We start from the raw sequence: 19,923 nt of genomic DNA, 5'->3' as shown, positions 1-19,923 counted from the left end.
ATTTCTCCTCTACTCAGCAGCATTGAGAGTGACTTGGCTAGGACATACAGCTGTTTCATGTCTCAACGTAATAAGGAGTCACTTTGCCTGTGTTTGTCCTTGTGCATGGGAAACAAGACAGAATTCCTGTTCTTGTTCATGATTTTTGCTCTGTCTCCAAAGGGTTATCAGTTCAAATCTCTATTACTCGGAGGGAGCAAACCCTTGTTTGACATGCTGAGATTACTATTTCATTACGACACTGTGCTAAGTCTACCCTAAAGGAACCACTTTCTGAAAGTTTTCATCTGGTAGGGACAGTGTTAGTAGTGCCAGTCATCATAGCTGGTGAGATCTTACTTGATCAGAATCTTGAGGTTCTTTCTTAAGTTAAGAGTATCTAAAGAGAGTAGTTAGTGTCAGTTGGGTGATAATCATCCAGTAAGACAGTAGCACTTAGTCGGCTCCCTCAGGCCATCTCCCAGAAGAGCTGAAGGTGGAATTGAAGTTTTATTTCCTAGAGGTAGATAGGCAGTGGCCATAGATCCAATGCAGCTGTTGTGTCAGTATTGGTCAGTGACAATATCATCTTCTGCTTGTGGCTACCACGGGGTTGTTTAGCAAGGAAGACTCGAGTGTCATCACCCTTGATCACCCTGGCAGCTTTAGGAAGCATCTTCAGAGAGAACAAGAATTTCATAGACGTACATAGGCATCTAAATATGTTCTCAATAAGGATGAGCATAGTAGACTTCTGTTTATAAACTTAAATGTCTTCTGACCTAGTGTGCTAGACAAACACCCAGATATATCTTCTCTTTACCCCTTAAAACTGCTGTGAGAGCTTTATTGCCAGAAGTCTCTTTTATGGAAATTCATCTAATGTATTTGGCTCAAAGCAGCAAACTTGGTAGAATTGAGTAGTTTAGAATGTAATAACAAGGCCACATGGAATTGCATCCTTCTCTTAGAGGAGCATCCATTCCACTTTGACATTGAAAAACAGATTAGTATGAGGCATCATTGTAAGCAATTGTTTTACTACATACTACATTGTTTTATTAGCATGTGCTCCTTGTGAGCACATCCTTTTTTTGTGTGAAAGTAGCACAACATTACGTTTACAAGTAGGAAGTTAGAGGTGAAGTGTCTTGAGCAGGAGGAGGGAAGGGACTGTAGTGCTTTTAAATTGGACAGCCAACAGTATCTGCACTGATGGATTTTTGAGACACTTGGAGGAGGGAAGTGACCTAAACCTAAAGCTTTGTATTGTGGTTCTGGACTTCTTTAACAAGGTTGGTGAGAAATCCCTATCTCCTGTTAAGTTTTCTGAAATGAACTCAATCCTAGTGTAATAACAAAATCTAGTTTTGATGAAAATTGGATGAAGACAAAAGGATTGCGGGACAGGCATCACTCAACCTTTGCTCCATGTAACCCTGGGGTTTAAGAGCATAGGTGATCCCACAAACGAAACATAGTCTTGAGGGTTTGAGGGGGTTTTATGCCTTTAACAGGTGCATAATCTCATGCACTTAGCAATTGCTGGACACACATCTGCCAACAAGCAAAATTATCTGTCTTGCTGTGCACTGTGACTGTCTTACTTGATCTGTTGTCAATGTGGATTGAGTAAAATGGATTTTTCATCTCATACCGATGTTGTGTTTAGTTGTCTGTGCCTGTGACTATTTTTCACTGATTTCCTCCATTCCTTTGGGATTTTGTCTGGTTTTGTTTGTTCCCTGCAATGACTGTCAGTAGTCAGACTCCTTAGGAAAAGAGTGATTCTTTTCTATACATAAAAATTGATCTGTCCTTAATACCTGTCACCTGAAGTTTAGTTAGTGTAACTGTTGCTGGGAACATCTTTTGTCTGTGGATTAGTGGAAATATTTATTGTGAATATAACATTTAAAAATAATTTAACACTTGGAAACTGAATCACAGCTTCCTGTTTCTCATTCAAGTAACAGAGATTCTACAGTCATCTTTGTTTAATAATCTACTCAGAGTAGATGTGAATGATAGCCATAAAACCAAGTCTTATATATGGAAGGCTTCTTTCTTCCTTTGCTGCATTAAAGCAGTGATGAGACTGTTTCAATTTACAAAATTCTGAACAGAAATACTTATTTTTCAAATAGGCAGGTGTAGACATTACAAAACCCAAACCAGGTGATGTTATTCTGGTAGACTACATGAGTTCTGCTGCTGATTTCTTACACTGGACACTGAGTGCTATTTTTTTCCTCTCTTGTAGGATGAATACTATCATTTATTAGCAGAGAAAATCTATAAGATCCAGAAGGAGCTAGAAGAGAAACGGAGGTCTCGTCTCCACAAACAAGGGATGTTGGGGAATCAGCCAGCCTTACAGAGCGCAGGCCCTCAGCCCCCCGGCATCCCGCAGGTGGCTGCTGCCATGGGCCAGGCACAGCCCGTGCGGCCGCCCAGTAAGTACTTCTACAGGATGTACTTGGGCATCTCACCTGTAGCTCTGCAGAGTTTGTGTCCTTAGGCTCTCATGCTAATCCTAAATGCATAGTTTAAATTGGGTTTTTTTCTGACCATTCTTCTGTTGTGTTGCAGATGGGCCTATGTCCATGCCAACTGTGCCTATAAGTCGTATGCAGGTTTCTCAAGGTATCTATGTTTTCTTCTCTAAATGCAATTTATGGGTTCAAAATAATTGTTAGGGGGAAAAGCTGATCTTCTGGTTTTCTTTTGGAGTTGGAGTGGGGAGAGCTACTGGTTCTCCCTTTTTTTTTTTTTCCAGCATCATTCTTTATTGTTATTCTGTGGCAGGAACTGTCTTGGTGTGGTCTTGTCTTAAGAACTGGCACTATGTACCCAAAACTTTGCTAGCAATTGGGAAGTAATTTCAGAAGTAGGAGAGCACAAGCAAGAATACTGTGGATAATCTCATTTAAAACACTGTAAAGGGGTGGGGAGAGAGAGATGTTGGCATGTTTTATCGGTTAAGTGGCCAAAAATATACCTGTAGCTGGAAACTTAGCACTTAATCCTGGAGTCTGTACAACTAACGATGTCCTTTCTTGGTTTCTGATGCAAAGTGTGTCTAAAAGAGCCTTGTAGCTTGTTTGTAGCGCTGATGGCTTGCCATCGCTCATTTAGCCTGCTCTGGACTCCTGGGCAGGGTTATTTTTTCTTAAAAATAAAACCCTGTGACTTTTGGGTACTTCAGTTTCTTCCAGTTATTTTATTTCTTGGATCAGAATTAGTGTAAGTTGAAACTTGTGTTGAAATGTCCTTGAAGTTACATCCTTTTAAAATTCATTTCACTAGGAGAAAAAGTTGATAGCATGTATAGCTCAATTATTTATTTACAAATTTATTCCTGATAGACAAGTTTGGGGTTTTTTGGCAGGGGTTAAATGTTTTGTATAAAAAGCACAAGACCTGTTAAGCATATTGCTAGCTTCTGTCCTGAGTTGAGGCTAGGAGTTGCCTTCATATATACAATATTTGGTTTTGTCATATTTACTTAAACCATTTCAGCGAGCCCTGACTAAGACATTGCTGTTTCAAAGCAAATGCCTGATTTTAAGAAACCATCCCAAGGTATCATTTACGCATAGCATCCTGTCTTTGCAGATCATCCCCTCTTCATCTTCTGCATTTAAATTTTTTTTTTAGACACTAGAAGTTATATTTCACCTTAACTGGTATTCCTCTAAATACCTCTTGCATCCTGATTTGTCTCTTAAGCCAAGTAATTTGAACAAAATTGAAAGAAAAAGGAAAGTGTAGGGCAGTCAGACTTCAGTCATGATAAATGTTAACTTTATAGTAGAGTATACATACATAAATTCTGATGACTTGTTCCTAATGAGTTGTTTTGGGGGTGCATTTGCAGGAATGAATCAGTTTAACCCCATGTCCATAGGGAATGTACAGATGCCACAAGCACCCATGGGACCCCGTGCAGCTTCTCCAATGAACCACCCTGTACAAATGAACAACATGGGCGCCGTTCCTGCGGTTCGTATTTCTTATTACCAAGTTCTTCTCAAAATTGGTTGATTACATTTAGCAGTGTTAATGCTGTTCTGAAAAGGCCATGTCATGGAGTGGTACTGTAAATTGTAGGGTAATTTCATGGAAATGTACAGAGTCTGTCAGGCTTTTATTGAGGCAAAACCACAAAACAAAAACCTAAACAATGTTAGAGAGGTAGATACCAGCGTTATGAAATAATCTCCAACAGTCTGTGGAAGAGGATAGTTCTTTCAGAAGCTGTGTCTTTGAATTATATATATGTTCTTTATTCCTCTATTAAAACATGTCTGTATTCTTTTCATTCTGGATTATCTTCAGTAGCTCAGAGAACAAAGCAGAATTAACACTTAGTAGAGTTTTGAATAATACCTCTTTGAAAATAACTTCCTCGTGAATACTGTGGAACAAATGCTAAAATTACATGTATATGCCCACTTCCATTTGGTTTACTGAAGCCAGTTTTCTTTTAATTTTTTTGTCCTATCTTTTGGTCGATTACATTGAGGGTATTTTCCTTTGTTTTCCTACATAATAATAAATGGTAATATCTTTAATTTGGGTGTTACTTTTTAGATGGCAATGTCTCCTTCCCGAATGCCTCAGCCACAGAACATGATGGGAGCTCATTCCAACAACATGATGGGTCAGGCTCCTACCCAGAACCAGTTCCTGCCCCAGAATCAGTTTCCAGCATCCACTGGGGCTATGAATGTGAACAATGTGGGCATGGGTCAATCAACAGCCCAGGCTGGGGTGGCACAGGTGAGATGTAATTTCTGATACTTGAGTTACTCTTAATTACTTTGTTCTAATTTATTTAATTTATGTTTGTCTGTTTATATATCCATTGTTTATTGTAGTCATCCCTGACGTTGGGGAATCCTGGGTTACACTTGCCTTCTTCATAAGCTCCAATATGACCTATCTGCATATGCTAACTGGGAGGCAATGACCTGTAATTCCCCATTTAAATTCTAAAAAAATGCATGCTGATGAGATTTTGGGGGGGGGGGGGTTTGAGATACCAAAAGTTAGTTCATGGGACTTATGTGAGCATATGCTTTTGTCTTTGTGTGGACCTGAGTAGCTAGACTCTAAATCAAGAATTGCAATAAAGTGGTTGTTGAAGATCTTTTAAAGTTTGTTTCTACTTCTGAGGAGAAAATTGGGGGGGGTTATGTAACATTTTTCGGTTAACAGCAGTGGTCAGTGAAGTAGCAGCTGTGCTTATGATGCTGAAGTATATGCTTTTCCACAGGAGAGGCTTGTTTTTTAACTTGGAGTGCTAGTAATTTCGGTTAGTTGGGATCTCCAGAGTTCTCTAGTCAGCCCCATCCTCAAATGAGAGAGAACTGAGATTACGGAGGGCTCTGTCGAGTCAAGTTTAGAATATGTTCAGGATAGAACATCTACAATTTCTTGGGCCCTGGCTCACTTTTTTGACCACTTTTGTGGTGAACATTTTTTTCCTTATGCACTTAGTTCAATAAAACTGGCAGGCAATATAGAACTATGTTTTAAATTTGAAAACTCATCTGTAGGAGCATTAATTGATTTGGATTCAAGAAGTACATCTGAGGATAAGAGTATTCTTTTTTTATCACTAGTTATCTGATGCAATCTTAAGTAAAACATATAGTTTAAAAGTCTGTGCACATCCAGAATACTTTATTGTTGCTGTTCTGAAAAACAAATGCAAGGTTTTTTTTAAGCATCTGGAGTAGTCTAATTAGAATTTAAAAGAAAACCAAAAAAAACCAACACACCACCTTTTAAGTATTGCACTGTGCATGGGGCAGGCATTAAATAAGTTGAACTGTCTGTCTCCTAAAGCAGGGCTGCTCTAGAGACCTGGCCTAAAACGTGTATCTACTTGAAACCATCTGTATGCAAAACCTGACCTTTGCCCAGCTAATGGCATGATTTAGAGATTGTCTGCGTGTGGGTTTCTGTGTTACTCAGAGATGGCGAGGATTCCCTCTCTATGCCGGTAGAATTAACATAAAAAGGTGTGCATGGCACATCTAGGTCTAGGAGCAGGGTCTTTGACTAAGAGCTGATGAAAATGATTAGAGAAATCAGAGCATAGTCATTTGCAGTAGTAGCATTTGTTTATACCTGGGCTCACGTTTAGATTTAGGGTGTTCTGTTAAAGAAGGCTTCAGTGCTTTTTCAGAATTTTTGGAGTCACATGTCTAACACAATCTCTCTTCCTAGCAGGGGCAGGTTCCCAGTGCTGCTCTTCCCAACTCCATGAACATGCTAGGGCCTCAGAGTGGGCAGTTACCATGTCCACCAGTGACCCAGCCACCTCTACATCAGACTACACCTCCTGTGTCCACTGCTGCTGGGATGCCACCTATCCAGCACCAGACACCAACAGGAATGACTCCTCCTCAGCCAGCAGCACCCACTCAGCCGTCGACACCGGTCTCATCTTCAGGACAAACACCAACACCAACCCCGGGTTCTGTTCCAAACGCGACACAGACACAAAGCACACCTACAGGGCAGACTGCCGCACAGGCTCAAGTCACGCCGCAACCTCAGACCCCAGTTCAACCCCAGTCTGTGCCAACCCCACAGCCATCTCAGCAACAGCCAACATCTGTGCAGGCACAGCCACCTGGCACTCCAGTAAGTACCAGCTAGTTGCATTCTTCGTGTCTAGTGACATTCCACAAGAATTCACCCTACGTATAGCACCATGTCGTGAATGTGTAGAGCCTGTAGTTGTCAATAGTACCTTCTATGTTAGACCAAAGGGTTCATTACAGAGATGTGTAAAGATGTGTGTGTTCAGATGTTCTCAGTATTGTTTGAAGGAGGGGGGTGCCTTGAATGACTTTGAGCTGCTCAAGGTAAAAATGGCAGCAGTGTGCAGAAAGATGAGGTATAACAGGCCTGATGTTATATTTGGCCTTAATCAGAATCAATCTTTTCTGATCATGAGATTTGCATAGGGTTTTTTTTTCTTCTAAGAATCAGTCAGGACAAATGCACGTTTCAAGGGCTGTACAGTGTTTTACTGGGCAGGTGTTTTCTCTGTAAAAGAAGCCACTTTGGGGCAGAATTCTTCCTTGGCTTCTCCTCTGTAAAGCAGAGTTATTAAATGTGGGATATCAAAACTTGGCTACAGTAAGCTCCTGTATCCATGTTCTGCACTGTTTTAGAATATCATCTCATGTCTCTTTTGTGCTGTTCATTTTTAGTAAAGGAAAGTATTTCTATATATGCAGTGTCTTTCTTTTGTACTGTTTTTACAACAGCTATCCCAGGCAGCAGCTAGTATTGATAACAGGGTCCCCACCCCTGCCTCAGTTGCTAGTGCTGATACGAATTCCCAGCAACTAGGACCAGATGCACCAATGCTAGAAAGCAAATCAGAAGTTAAAACTGAAGAAACTGAGCCAGAGACTAGTGAGACACAAGTGGAAGCTAAGACTGAGGTAAATGAGATTCTATACAGCTTAACTGAAAGCAGTGATAGATATAAAAGCACTTAATGTGTCTGAATTGGTGAGCTAAGGGGTGAGAGGAGGGTAGTTACTGGAAAGTAACTGTCCTGAGGAAAGCCATGGATGGAGAGTGCTTCGACAATCTCAGACTAATATTTTGATGGCTGAAGTTTGGGTCATAGATTTAATAGTACATCTCATTGCATCCTTTCTTAAGGTGGAGGAGGATTTACAAGGATCTTCACAAACAAAAGAAGAAACAGATGGAACAGAACTGAAACAGGAGCCAATGGAAATAGAAGAGAAGAAGCCTGAAATAAAAGTAGATGTTAAAGAGGAAGAGGAGAGCGGCACTAATGGAACCACTTCACAATCCACATCGCCATCTCAGCCCCGCAAAAAAAGTATGTGCATGAAAACTGAGTTTTTCTTGTGTATTTAGGTTTTACTGGCATTTGTTATCCACGGTCTCAGCTGCAGCTGGGACGTCTGTTTTGCACATGTGTTCCAGCATGTGGAGCTCTAGGAGATCTGTACACTAACTTGTTTTTGAAAGTAGGATTCCTTTAATGTTACGTGTATCACGGGGGGAAAAGCATGTCAGTGTGGTCTTGATCACAGCAGTCTTCTCACAGACTCCAGTTTCCGCTCAGAAGGACCAGGACAGTGATTACTGGAGAATTACGTACATAAATTTTTCCCTGTACATCTTGGCCAGTGTCTTTCAGGGGAGCTCAGCGTAGATAAGGGTGCTCTCAGTAACCAAGAATATCCATTGCTATGCTTTTCCATTAGAGGATGCACACGCTGCCCTCATACTAAGTTTCAGCATTCACTTCTCTGAGAATTTGGTGCTTGAACTCCACTCTTGAATCTGTACTCCTCCAGGCTTGACTGCTGCAATAGACTGGAGCTTTTTTTAAGGTCCTATGTAATTTTCAGCATAGCATTCATTTGAAAGCTTTCTTCTCAGAAGTGGTTAGGTCAGTAGTCTCCTCAGTTAATCTACAGTGTCAGCATAGGTTCAGGTGTGGGTGTCTGTATTGTGTATTTTTCCAAAAGGAAACTTGATGGCGTTACAGATTTTGAATGGACTTATGTAAATGATTGCATGCCCTGGGTTAATAAGAAATAAATGAATAAGACTGTTAAAACAGACAGAAATAAATTACTTGTCATGCAGGCTTTATGGGAGCCTGCAAGGTAAGTTTTTGGATTCAAAAGCTGTAGCTGTTTAGAGACCTCTGTCTTGGCATCTGCTTTTTTGAGATGATGTTTTCTGTGGTTGGTTTTTAGTTTTTGACCAAAGTTAAGCTTTCAACGTGCTGCAAATGTCAAAAAAAGAGTGGTGATCCATTTAATTACCTTATTTTTTTTTTTTTCTTCCTTCTTTCTTTGCAAAGGAAACTGCATATAACTCCATTAGGAGAACATTATGTGTGCAAGCTTTCCAGAATGTGATCAAGTAATCATAAAGTTTGAAAGTGTACGCAGCTTGAATCTTGATCTCCTGTATATGCTTTAAGTTGAATTTAATTACTAAACGTAATCTTTTTAAGACAAAACACTATAAACCACATTTTTCTGTAGATGGTGTTTTCAGTTTGTAGCACAGTGGGCCAGCCAAATGAGAGTACACTGCAGAACTAACTGGCAGAGCCTGTTTCACGCAAAATGTAACATAGGGAGTGGAAAGCTTATTAGCATTTATAAACCAGTTATATTCCCAGTGGAAAGAATCACTGCTGCTTGTTAGGAGCGCACTTGCAATCAAATTGAGGCAAGTGGTAGAAAGAGGAAGGTCCTTGCAGAATTAGTCCATGGAAGCTGCGCTGTGTCCTTCTGCTGATTCAGTCTGCGTTACTACGTATTTCCAGTACCTCATTTAGTAACGCAATTTCATCTTGGAAATAGCGTCACAAAGTAACTGTGCAGTATAATACATGTGCAGTGTGGGCAGGTACAAGCATATACACAACTTTAAGTAGTGACATTTTCTCGCCAAGTAGTTTGTCCAACTTTAATAGAGCATTTGTATTAAAATGCTAAATAAGAGTTATTTGAGGGTAAATACTGTGAAGTGTGCTTAAGGGTTACATGATATTTTAAAACTGCTTATGGGACTCGTGGAGTTTTGCGTGGGTTACAGAAGTGTTGGAAGCTCTTCTTCATTCCCATGCATCCAGATTCCTGAGGCTTACCCCACAGAAACCTGGAATGTAGCAGGTACACACTGCAGCTATGAAGGGGAAGGCTCATGGTTGGAGTTGTCAGGGAGTGCATGCTCTCAGATAGCTTAGCAAGTTATAGTCTGATATGTTAATGTTTGAAAAGGTTCACCTGGACCTCAATGAATTGTTTTTCTGGGTACAGGTGGCTTACATTGTGGAGGTGGAATCTCATCTGTTAGTACCAACCACCCAGGTGTACTGAGCTCCATCGGCTTGGCTGTGTTCACTTAATACAATTAGTTTGTTACCTTGAAGTGATGGGGAATACTGTATGGGCCAGAAAACAGACCAACATAATACTGCTGAGATACTGGTCTGCTCGGTTCACTTAGATGTGAATTTTTGTAGTTGAGCTTTTTTTGAGAATTGCAGACATCCCTTCAGCAAGCTTTTCTTTCTCATCAAGGATTTGCCTTCATGAATGCAGGCAACCAGACCCTTCTGAATTCAGGGTTTGGTTTGGTTTTGCTTTTTTTCCTGCAAATCTCATGTGAGCAAAAAAATAAGGGCTTTGGTTCCTTGCCTATCCCCTTGCAAAAGAAACAGGATGATACTCATTTGAGTAGCTCCTGTCTCCTTGTCATAGGTGTCTGCCTTAGTTTGACTTCCCAAGATTTAGTTTACTGGTTTCTTCCCTTCTTTATAAGACATAATAATACAAAACCTGCAAGGGATTAGTTTGGGGAGGGGTATTCAGGTGTATTGTCCTTACTGTTTTGAAAATGTCTTCATCTTCCCTTACAAATTTTCTCCTTGGTAGTTATAAGCAGGATTTCCTCTGAAAGAAACACAAATCTAAAAAGGTAGAAAAGGTAGCATTATACTCTTCTCTGGCAGATAATACGTCATCATGATTCAGGCAAAGATCCCATTTTCTTTTTTCCACCCACACATCCAAGACAAAATGGGTAACTGGATGCCAGCTTCTTACAAAGATCATCCAGCTACCAGGGTATAGAACCAAGAGCATTTAACTTTGGAAAACTTAGAAGGGAAAACAAACTATCTTGTAAAATCTGTGTAGAAGGAGATCCTGTGATGAAATGTTCTGTTATTAGTCATATTCTTAAGGGCAGAGCAGCTTTTTTACTATTAAGGACAAAGACAACTTTTCTTTACGTTTTTAGGTCAAGTCATAAATCAAAATAATAACTGGATTTTTGTTTTTATTTTTTCAAACTTCCAGAATGAAAGTAGGTTGTAAACTTTATCACCAAAGTTAATTAGGCTTCAAGGAACTTGGCAAAAGTTGTGCTGAATCTATGTAGTTTGAATTTAAATTAAGATTTATTTGGAAGATACTCTAGCTTAGTGCTATGCTGTTACAGGGGTCGATAAGAGGAAAATTCTAAAAGAAATGTCAAGCAGGTGGCCAGAATAGTTTATTAAAAGGTGCTTTTTGACCTTTAAATTTCATTAAATGAAATAATTCAGATTATCAGATTATGAACTACCTGAGCCAAACAAGATGCTTCCAAAAGCAATAGAGAAGAATAATTCTCATTAATGGAATTTGGTATTTCCTTCTGTTCTTGAGAATTCCGTAATATGACTTAGTAGTTGTTCACATAACTTTGAGAGTATACGATAGGATTCCCTTCCTAGAAAGGTGCCGGCATATATGGTATCAGTCAATATGGAAGAGAATTGCCATCTTATGGGGACTGAGATTGTGGCAACACTGAAATGATCATCAAGTTGCATTTGTTGTTGTCTTTGGCTCATCTCATTTTTAATCTGCCGAGTCTGAGTTCAATAGTAGCAGCATAAGGTCTTGATATAACTGTAAGGCAGGCCCTTGCAGGAGCCCTTCGGGCAGCTTGCTTAGTCTTTTGCTATAATTTGAGTGGTATCTTGCCTGTTGTGTACATAAGCAGCAATCTTCCCTCTCAAGGCAGTGCACTCAAATGGTCATACAATTTTCATCCTGACTAACAATTTCCAAGAACTGCAGCATTTACAAATGGCTATAAAAATTGAGAATGTAATGCTTCAAAATTTTTTCTGAGTAGTGTCAACTTAATTTCTTGTCTTGGTTTGTTTTGTGTGTGATTTTGGTGAGTGTGGCTGACATGAAAAGAATTCTCAGAAAAACCTCCCAAATGAAAAAGGAGGGGAAAAAAAAGAACTTTTTTAAAATCATAGATTTTTAAGTAGAAGTCACAGAAAGCAATTTATATCTTGCCAAAATACCAGTTGAGTGACAAAAGCAATGATCAGCTTCGAAGGGGTCACTGTAGCCCTGTTGATTTAAGTGCTTTCAACAGAACTCCTAATTGCTCCCTTTTCCTGGTATCATTCTCATTTCAGCCAGGTAGATAAATATTAGATGCCATCCTGCTTCCCTTATTTGTCTTTTTTTTTTTCCCCCCTCAATAATAGGCATTCTTTCCTATTTAAAGACTCTGTTCCTAAGGAAATAAATGTAATTACACTGCTGAGATGTTCAAAGAGCTCTCCAAGTTATCATTATTTTTCAGAAAATGCATTGCCTTTCTTGTCCTTGTCATCGACTATTGAAAGAAACGTGGCTGTTGCCATGCCACTGTTGCCAAGTGGTTATAATGATGCATATAAATCTGAAAGTATTAACACTTTAAAAATCAATTAACAGTCCATCAGACCAGGAAGGTTTGTATACTACAGCCAGGAAATTCCTATGCCAACTATCAAGACATCTGGTTACTCACTGCAGAGCTGGCTTTTCGGCCCTGTCCACTGTGGTGGTTTGCTAGAAGTGTCTTGCCTTAGAATTAGCAAACAACGTTAGAAGAGAGGGAGAGGAAAATATGCGTAGTCTCTTCTCCGAAGAGCTAAGGTTCATCCATGTTAAAGCAATTGAATTAATTTGGTTCTGGATAAGTACTGCTTTTTATGTGCTAGAAATATATATCATTATCAGCTACAGTTGTTCCTGCCTACTTATTCTGGGAATGTCACCTACTGTGATTTGAGTAAACAAAAGCTGTGCAGTAGCCTCTTGATTGTAAGTTTTGCCTCTAATCAGCTATGTAAATCAGGAAATCCCTCTAAAGATTTTTATGTTAACATAGTTCTTCAATTTTTTTTTATTTTTATTTTTTTGTTAGGGGAGTCAAGAGGTTAGGAAACACAGAAGGAAATTTTCTAACCTTTCTGACTTTCATTAACAGTTTTCAAACCTGAGGAGCTGCGCCAGGCTCTCATGCCTACCCTCGAAGCTTTGTATCGGCAAGACCCAGAGTCTCTACCTTTTCGACAGCCTGTGGATCCCCAGCTTCTAGGGATTCCGGTGAGTTGGCATTAAAAAAACATAAAATGTTTGTGTGTTTTGTCTTTGCTCTTGTAAACATTCTGTCTTTTCTGTTCAGCATACTGTGAACAGTTGACATCTTAAAAATAAAGGGTTTTGTGTGTGTTTGAAGGACTACTTCGACATTGTGAAGAATCCTATGGATCTATCAACCATTAAACGTAAATTGGATACTGGGCAGTACCAAGAACCCTGGCAGTATGTGGATGATGTTTGGCTGATGTTTAACAATGCCTGGCTCTACAATCGCAAGACTTCCAGGGTCTACAAGTTTTGCACTAAACTTGCGGAGGTGTTTGAACAAGAAATTGATCCTGTTATGCAATCACTTGGCTACTGTTGTGGGCGCAAGGTATGTATTCCATGGATGGAGTTGTTTTTTTCCAAAGAACTTAGCTTGATTAATCAGATAAAACATGAGCTTTGTAGACTCTTTTAAAAAAATTGAAGTACTGAATGAAAAGTTTGCTAGAAATTTGGCTTTATTATAAACATGCTAAGAGCTAAAAAAGGTAGACATCATCCTTCTTGCTGCTATTTTGTTATTATTGTTGTAATTTTCTCCCTTGGAGAACACGTTTTTTTGGTCATTGGCGATATTAGAATGCTTTGCTTGTTTCCCATGTCTGTTGCAATGAAGTAGGTGGTTAGAGGGTCAGCTGTTTAGCTTACATAGTTAATAATTGTAATTGAGAGAGCTGTGCTAATGCATTTACAGAAGTTTGAAAGAGTGTGGTAAACATAATGTGTTATGATGTCCATAAGCAACAGGTTTGTTTAATAGATACTTGATTAACGTAAGATTACAATTTAAAGCTTCTTTTCTCACTGTTGTTTTGCAGTATGAGTTTTCTCCACAGACGTTGTGCTGCTATGGCAAGCAGCTGTGTACTATTCCTCGTGATGCTGCCTACTACAGTTACCAGAATAGGTAAGTCTATGACTTTTTTTTTTTCTTCCCCCCTCCCCTTATTCAGGAAGTGAGATCTTTTGAGTTCTCTGCACATACGGAGGAGGAGGATTATTAACTTTCTTTCCTTTGTCAGCTCAGTCAAGAAAAAGTTACTTATATATCTTTGCATGCTGTCCTTTTGCAGGTGACCCTTTAGTTTCCTGTACTGCAGCTTGATAATCTCTGTACTTAAGTACTTGCTTTTAGTTAGGCTGCACCACGCACCATGTAAGTGGAAGTGAAATTGTCCATGTTTCCCACAAAATGAGTAGTAGGGCCTGCTGGAGGAAAAAGGCCAGAATTGCACAAAGGCACTGAGAAGTCATGTTACCTTGTTCTCGGAGAAATGTAAAAAAGTACACAGGTTTGTGCTTGTCCGAATTAGTGTCAGAATTTGCAAAGTAAGGGATACAGTGATTGATTGCAAGATTTACATTCTCTCTTGCTAGTTAGTACTTAATTGTATTTAAGTTAGCTTTGAATTAGCATTGAAAACTACCCAGAGACTCCTGAGGAGCTGTGGCAACAATAGTCTCTTATTTCTGAATAAGTATTAGGATTTGGTATTTGTGTGATTATTAAACAATTGTACATTATAAGACTAATTTTCCACTTAATGTTTAAATCAACAGTGCTGTAATAACAGAGTAAACTTAGAACTTGGCTTTGGTTTTGGTTTCCTAGATAATGTTTCCCCTCCCCAAATGCAAACCATAAATGGGCTGACACACAAACTTCCTTTTCCCTGTTTAAAACAAAGTTATGAATTACTTTCCATAGGCTTAGCAGTCTATAAGTTTTGCCAACTTTGAAGTGCACAGCAGGCTGTTGTCTAACTGAAGTTAAAGAACTGATTTGTTCAGTCAGTGCTTGCATTTCTTCTCTCTCAGGGAAATCCCTACATCACCAAACATGCTGTAAGATGGTGCAAGACTGCTGTGTACCACCTAGCTGAAACAGCACAGTGTGGGAGATGAAAACGGGTCATCTTAAATTGTATGCTGGGTCTTAGCTGGCCTTTGTGAGGCAGATGGTACTTACATGGAGGAATGTAAATTCATGAGCTCTCATAAAAGGTTTTATACAGACACTGTGAACTCTGAAAATAGTCTGGACAGAAATAAAGCAATTAAAATGCATTTAAAGAGATAGTACTCAATACTGGAAGTGGGGGGAAAATAACCCTTAAATACCAACTCTTAAGTGGTAGAATTTCAAATACTTTCCATGTTATGCATCCAAGTAGTGCTGTACTTGAAAAGCAGCTTCGGGAATAATTGAAGGGGTAATTTTTTTTTAATTTTTTTTTTAACCTCCCCCCTCCCCCCTGTTATACTTTTCCTATTTAAGTTAGTGTTAAATCATCTGGTTTACTGAGTGGAAGGCAGTGTTGGTTGCTAGCAAGAAGTAGAGGCTTGATGGGGCAGTGGGCTCCTCTGTACTCAGGGATGCAATATTTCAGTTTCCTACCTAATAGAAATGTGATAGTCCATTTACACTGAGTTTAGTCTAAAAAGGTAGTAATAAAAAGGAGGTGATTTGTCTAAGTGTCAGTAGGCCAGTAGCAGAACAGAAGTAGGCGTAGATTTCTGTTGATCCAGATGTCGTGAGGAAGGGTTGGGTTTGGGGATTTGGGGTGGGTTTGAGTTGGGGTGGTATGAGGTTTTTTCTTTCGGGCCAACTAAATCAAGTGATAAATGCGGGTTTTTGGGTTGGGTTTTTTGAGAAAATATTTCTAAAGCTCAATCACCGTATTTTTAAGTGTCCTTTTGAACTGTCAGATCATAGAAAGCCCTTATTCATCTGCTGTATTGCCCTAAAAGAGCCAAAGTAACTGTTTCCTGTGATAGTGATCTTCAAATCTTAGATTTTTCATAACCACATAGCACAGTAGCGAAAAACACATTCTGTGGTTCCAGCAGATCTTTAACTGGTCAAATGTGTTTGACTTTTTCCATTTGCAGTACAGACAAAATGGGGTGCACCACATACCTAAATTACAACTAGTAGGCACCATTGAATAAATCAACTCTGGCACTACAGTTCAGTAATTAAAAGTTAATTATTTGGTGTAGAACTGTTGGGCTTCCATAATAAACCAGAAGTTTACGTTAAGTGTTCAGAAAATGCACTTCATATGTGACTATCCAGTTGAGAAAACGGATCGGTATTTCATGTCAGTACTAACATCCAATTACTAATTTAGAATTTCCTTTGAATGCACTTAATTACATTTGGAAATTCAAATGTTAATGCAGACATTGGGCATTTTTTGGACTTTGGTATTGAACCATACTGTTACTCTTTGATAAATGGGAATCAGTCATCTGAACAGTCTGCATTTGAAAAGCTTTTCATTTTTGATGTGTTGCAATAAGTACATTCTTTGGATTTTCTGTGGCACTTATAACTAGAATACTGAATGCTTTCTCTGAGGTTTGCTGAATATTTCTAGTGACATGCAAAAGTCAGCCTCCATTTCGGAGGGTGCATATTCATAATAAGTTATAGCTATTGTTTCACCTTGGTTATTTTATGGACAAATGTTCATGATCTTTAGGTGGCTCATTTTCACTGTATTTCAATTTTTATTTCCTCATTTTAATACCATACATTAAGGCTTGACGCTTGCTAGTGCTAAGGCTTCAGTTCTGCAGGATCTGGAATCCTGTGATCCCCTCTGGATCTGGAGCGCGTGCTTAACACACTGCCAAACCGAAGCCCTCATCCCCGCAAGACTGAGCTTGCTGCAGCATGAACAGAGGGCAAAATACCTGTGCTGGTGAAGCTAGTTAGAGTTCTGTGATGTAACTTAAATACAGTATCAGAGGCAGCCTCATTGCTCAGTTTCATGAGTGCTTTAAAAGCCCATAAATTATTCTGAAAATGGATCAGAATTAACCTTTTCTGGGACTGTTTAAATATAGGAAAGTATTAACAGGAGCCTTGATCATGGATTTTTCTGATGTTCTGGTGCGTCCTTCTGTGTTTCAGTCCTTCCCAATCTGACTCTAAAAAGGAGCAACCTGTTAGTAAGGAAAATAATTTGGTTTTTAATTGAAGAAAAATATAGAAAGGCACATTATAGAAAATAAAGGACATAGTATGTAAAAGGATATAAAATTCTGAACTTGTAATGTTTAGGGTTGGGGTGTTTTAGTTTTTTTTTTAAGTTATTAGACAATACTGTGTCCATTTAGGGGTATGAGGTGAGTGAAGTTAGTGTAAACAAGATGTGTGGTGTCAATATCCAGTCCTGAAATTATCTTGTAATATTGCTCTGTAACAACCATGATACATTTATCATTACAAATGATTACAAATTAATGGAATACTTCTCTGTTTCCCTCCTTGCCTTGTTTTGTTGCACTGTCAGCTCCAAAAGGCTTGGTTTTCCCTGGGAGGGTGATGTGTTTAGTCCTGGTCAAGCTGACCCAGAAGTCACTTGCAGTTTAACCTCTGGCAGGCTGGCAGGCAGCCCTCTGGGCAGGGAGCAGGGCATTTTAGCTTATGTGTTTGCTATCAAAGTTGCAGCTGTCCTGCTGGTAAGATGATTACATGGATATGTCAGTATGGGCTGTATTAACTAGAATAAAATACACCTTTTTTTCCTCTTCGTGTCAGCCCCACAGTAGAGGGAGCATTCAGTGTGCTGCTGCATTTAAGTGGTTCTTGGCTAGCAGAGTAGCTCTTCGACCCTGAGCCAGCTGGCAGAGTTTGCAGAAGTTTTCAGGCTCTTGTAAATTACGCTGTGGTAACTCAGACCTGGCTCCAGCCTGGGGAGGACACAGATTGCTCTGCAGAGCATCTTTCCCCAGTACATCAGGCGCTGCTGGATGACTCGCTCCTGCTTGCTGTGCCGTCTCTCACAAGGGTTTAGAAACATGTAGCGGTGACGTGATGGCCTGTGTGTGTCACAGGAGGCAGTTCCATACATCTCAATAAGTGCCTGTAAATGGCTTCCATGTCTCCAGGAAAGCACAGCCTTGGAGTTCTTCACCTGGATTCCAGTAGTTTAACTGTATGAATATGTGTTTGAAGGGGCAAACTGCCTTATTTATTAATCTCCATCCCTTAAGTTGTTGGTTCATTGTGACATTGAGTCTCGTTTGATGCTTTTTATACTTACCATTCTTACAGTTCTAGTGTTTGAGTACTAAAACTGCGTTTTACTGTGCTGCCGTTGCTGCTTATACTCTCTCACTCTTGATCCTCCCATAAAGCTCTTTTATTTTGGCGATCCTTTGTGGCCTTCCTGCATTTTACAGCTCTGGCCTCTCTTTGTTACCTTTGTTCATGTGTGAATTCATATCCTTTCCAAATGTTTAGCCTCCTTTGTTTTATTTTATTTTTAATGACCCTGACAACTTTGGTTCCAGTTCATCTGAAACAAACACACCCAAAAGCCCCCACCAAAATCCATGTAACTTTGATTTTATTTCTTTTTTTCAAATGCAGATTGTATTTTCATAGAGTTGTATTCCAATTTACTCAGCTTGGTTTGTTAAACTGCAGCATTGGTTTTGCTGAGTATAACTTGGATTGGCTCTTGGTCTGGTGACCGAAAATTGTACCTAGCCTCATTCAATTTGTAAAACTTAATTCCACATCTTTAATGTACCCTGATAAATGTATGTATGTACAATATTTAATGTTGTTCACATATATACATATATTGTACCTATATAGATAAATGGCTGGAAACTCTGACCCACAATTGCATTTCTGTTAAATGTTTGTCTAGAGTATGGATTTGGTTTCATTTATATTAAAAAATATTAGCTGAGCAATTGGTCACATTTAATCTTATAGCCAAATAACTTTTGAATTTAATATTTTTATAGACTTTTTTCAGCTTTTACAGTTCTTACTGACGATCAGTAAATGCTTTCAGCATATTTTTCTAATCACTTAAATCTGTAATAAATGTGTTCTTAAAGCTTTTTGACAGGCTGTTTTTTTTACCCAAAGGAAACTCGATCAGTCGCAAGCCTGGAATCAAAGAGCATTTTTTCCTAAGTAATGCAAATCAAATCCAAATTCTTAAATTTGAAGTCTATACGAATGTAGCACTTGGTAGCTACTTTATTAATCCTCCCCAAATTTTGAATCTGACACCCGACAACTTGTTAGTAATGTATAAAATGAGACCGAATGCTAATCTGTGCTTTGCCTTGGCTTTCTGCTCTGTGTTGTCTTGGTGTTTGCGTCTTACCTCTTACGTCTGTGCTGTTTGTTCCCTCCCCTGTTCTCTAATCCTGCCCTCCCCTCCCCTTTGTTCCTCCTCATTGTCCACTCTGACCCATCAATCAACCAACAACGCCCCCCCTTTCGTCGTGGTGATCTGCCCTGCTCTGGTTGGTGGCTCCGTGCTTGGGTGGCTGTATGTTGTGCTGGACCAGTTCACCCAAATATGGCCTTCTTGCTGACAGGTATCACTTCTGTGAGAAGTGTTTCACTGAAATTCAGGGGGAGAATGTCACCCTGGGTGATGACCCTTCCCAGCCTCAAACGTAAGTTGCTTCCTTTCTTCTGCATGCCGCATTTTTAAATAGGAGGGATGATGTCTAGTCCTGATATGATAGTAAAACACCATGGCCAGTGGTGGTGTTCATGGGGAAATGTCTACTTTCTTACTAATAGGAGGTTTTGCCCAACAATGTTGCTTGTGTCCAGTTGTGCTACTCAACAGCTGCCCATAGCCTGATTGCAGGGGGTAGCAGATACTAGGTAATGTGGTTGGAATGGGGTGAATGGAATCTCTGTAAATAAATATCACTAATCCATTAGCTTTTCAAATTAAAGACTTCAGCTAATCCTGATGTCTCACCTTTTAAAATACAGCTTTTGTTCATGAAACCAAAGGCTTGTCTTTAACCTGACGAGAAAATAAGACGCTCTAAGATTTGAGGAATACAAGCTGTTTTGGAAAGTGGCTGCTTTGCTGACTTAGCTTCCACTGTTTTTTATGATATTAAATTTATGTGT

At 39.4% G+C, this 19,923-nt stretch overlaps 1 protein-coding gene across 10 annotated transcripts in view; it reads left to right on the top strand.

Annotated features, from left to right (window-relative positions):
* CREBBP (CREB binding protein) overlaps positions 1 to 19,923 on the top strand; it is a 96,070-nt gene that overhangs the window by 57,387 nt on the left and 18,760 nt on the right. For 5 of the 10 annotated variants that reach the window (XM_030484831.1, XM_030484828.1, XM_030484829.1 and 2 more), the window contains 11 exons: positions 2,243 to 2,435; positions 2,572 to 2,625; positions 3,860 to 3,984; positions 4,576 to 4,764; positions 6,220 to 6,639; positions 7,272 to 7,451; positions 7,678 to 7,864; positions 12,844 to 12,962; positions 13,096 to 13,335; positions 13,826 to 13,914; positions 19,338 to 19,448. In XM_030484831.1, coding sequence (XP_030340691.1) covers positions 2,243 to 2,435; positions 2,572 to 2,625; positions 3,860 to 3,984; positions 4,576 to 4,764; positions 6,220 to 6,639; positions 7,272 to 7,451; positions 7,678 to 7,864; positions 12,844 to 12,962; positions 13,096 to 13,335; positions 13,826 to 13,914; positions 19,338 to 19,448 — 1,907 coding nt within the window. The remainder of the gene's footprint in view (positions 1 to 2,242; positions 2,436 to 2,571; positions 2,626 to 3,859; positions 3,985 to 4,575; positions 4,765 to 6,219; positions 6,640 to 7,271; positions 7,452 to 7,677; positions 7,865 to 12,843; positions 12,963 to 13,095; positions 13,336 to 13,825; positions 13,915 to 19,337; positions 19,449 to 19,923) is intronic. The other 5 variants (XM_030484826.1, XM_030484827.1, XM_030484823.1 and 2 more) reach the window with 5 other exon arrangements.

Source organism: Strigops habroptila, chromosome 4 (assembly GCF_004027225.2).
Source record: "Strigops habroptila isolate Jane chromosome 4, bStrHab1.2.pri, whole genome shotgun sequence".
In the NCBI taxonomy this organism is placed as follows: domain Eukaryota; kingdom Metazoa; phylum Chordata; class Aves; order Psittaciformes; family Psittacidae; genus Strigops; species Strigops habroptila.
Note: the sequence above shows the minus strand (reverse complement) of the source record. Positions and strands in the feature narration are given on the sequence as shown.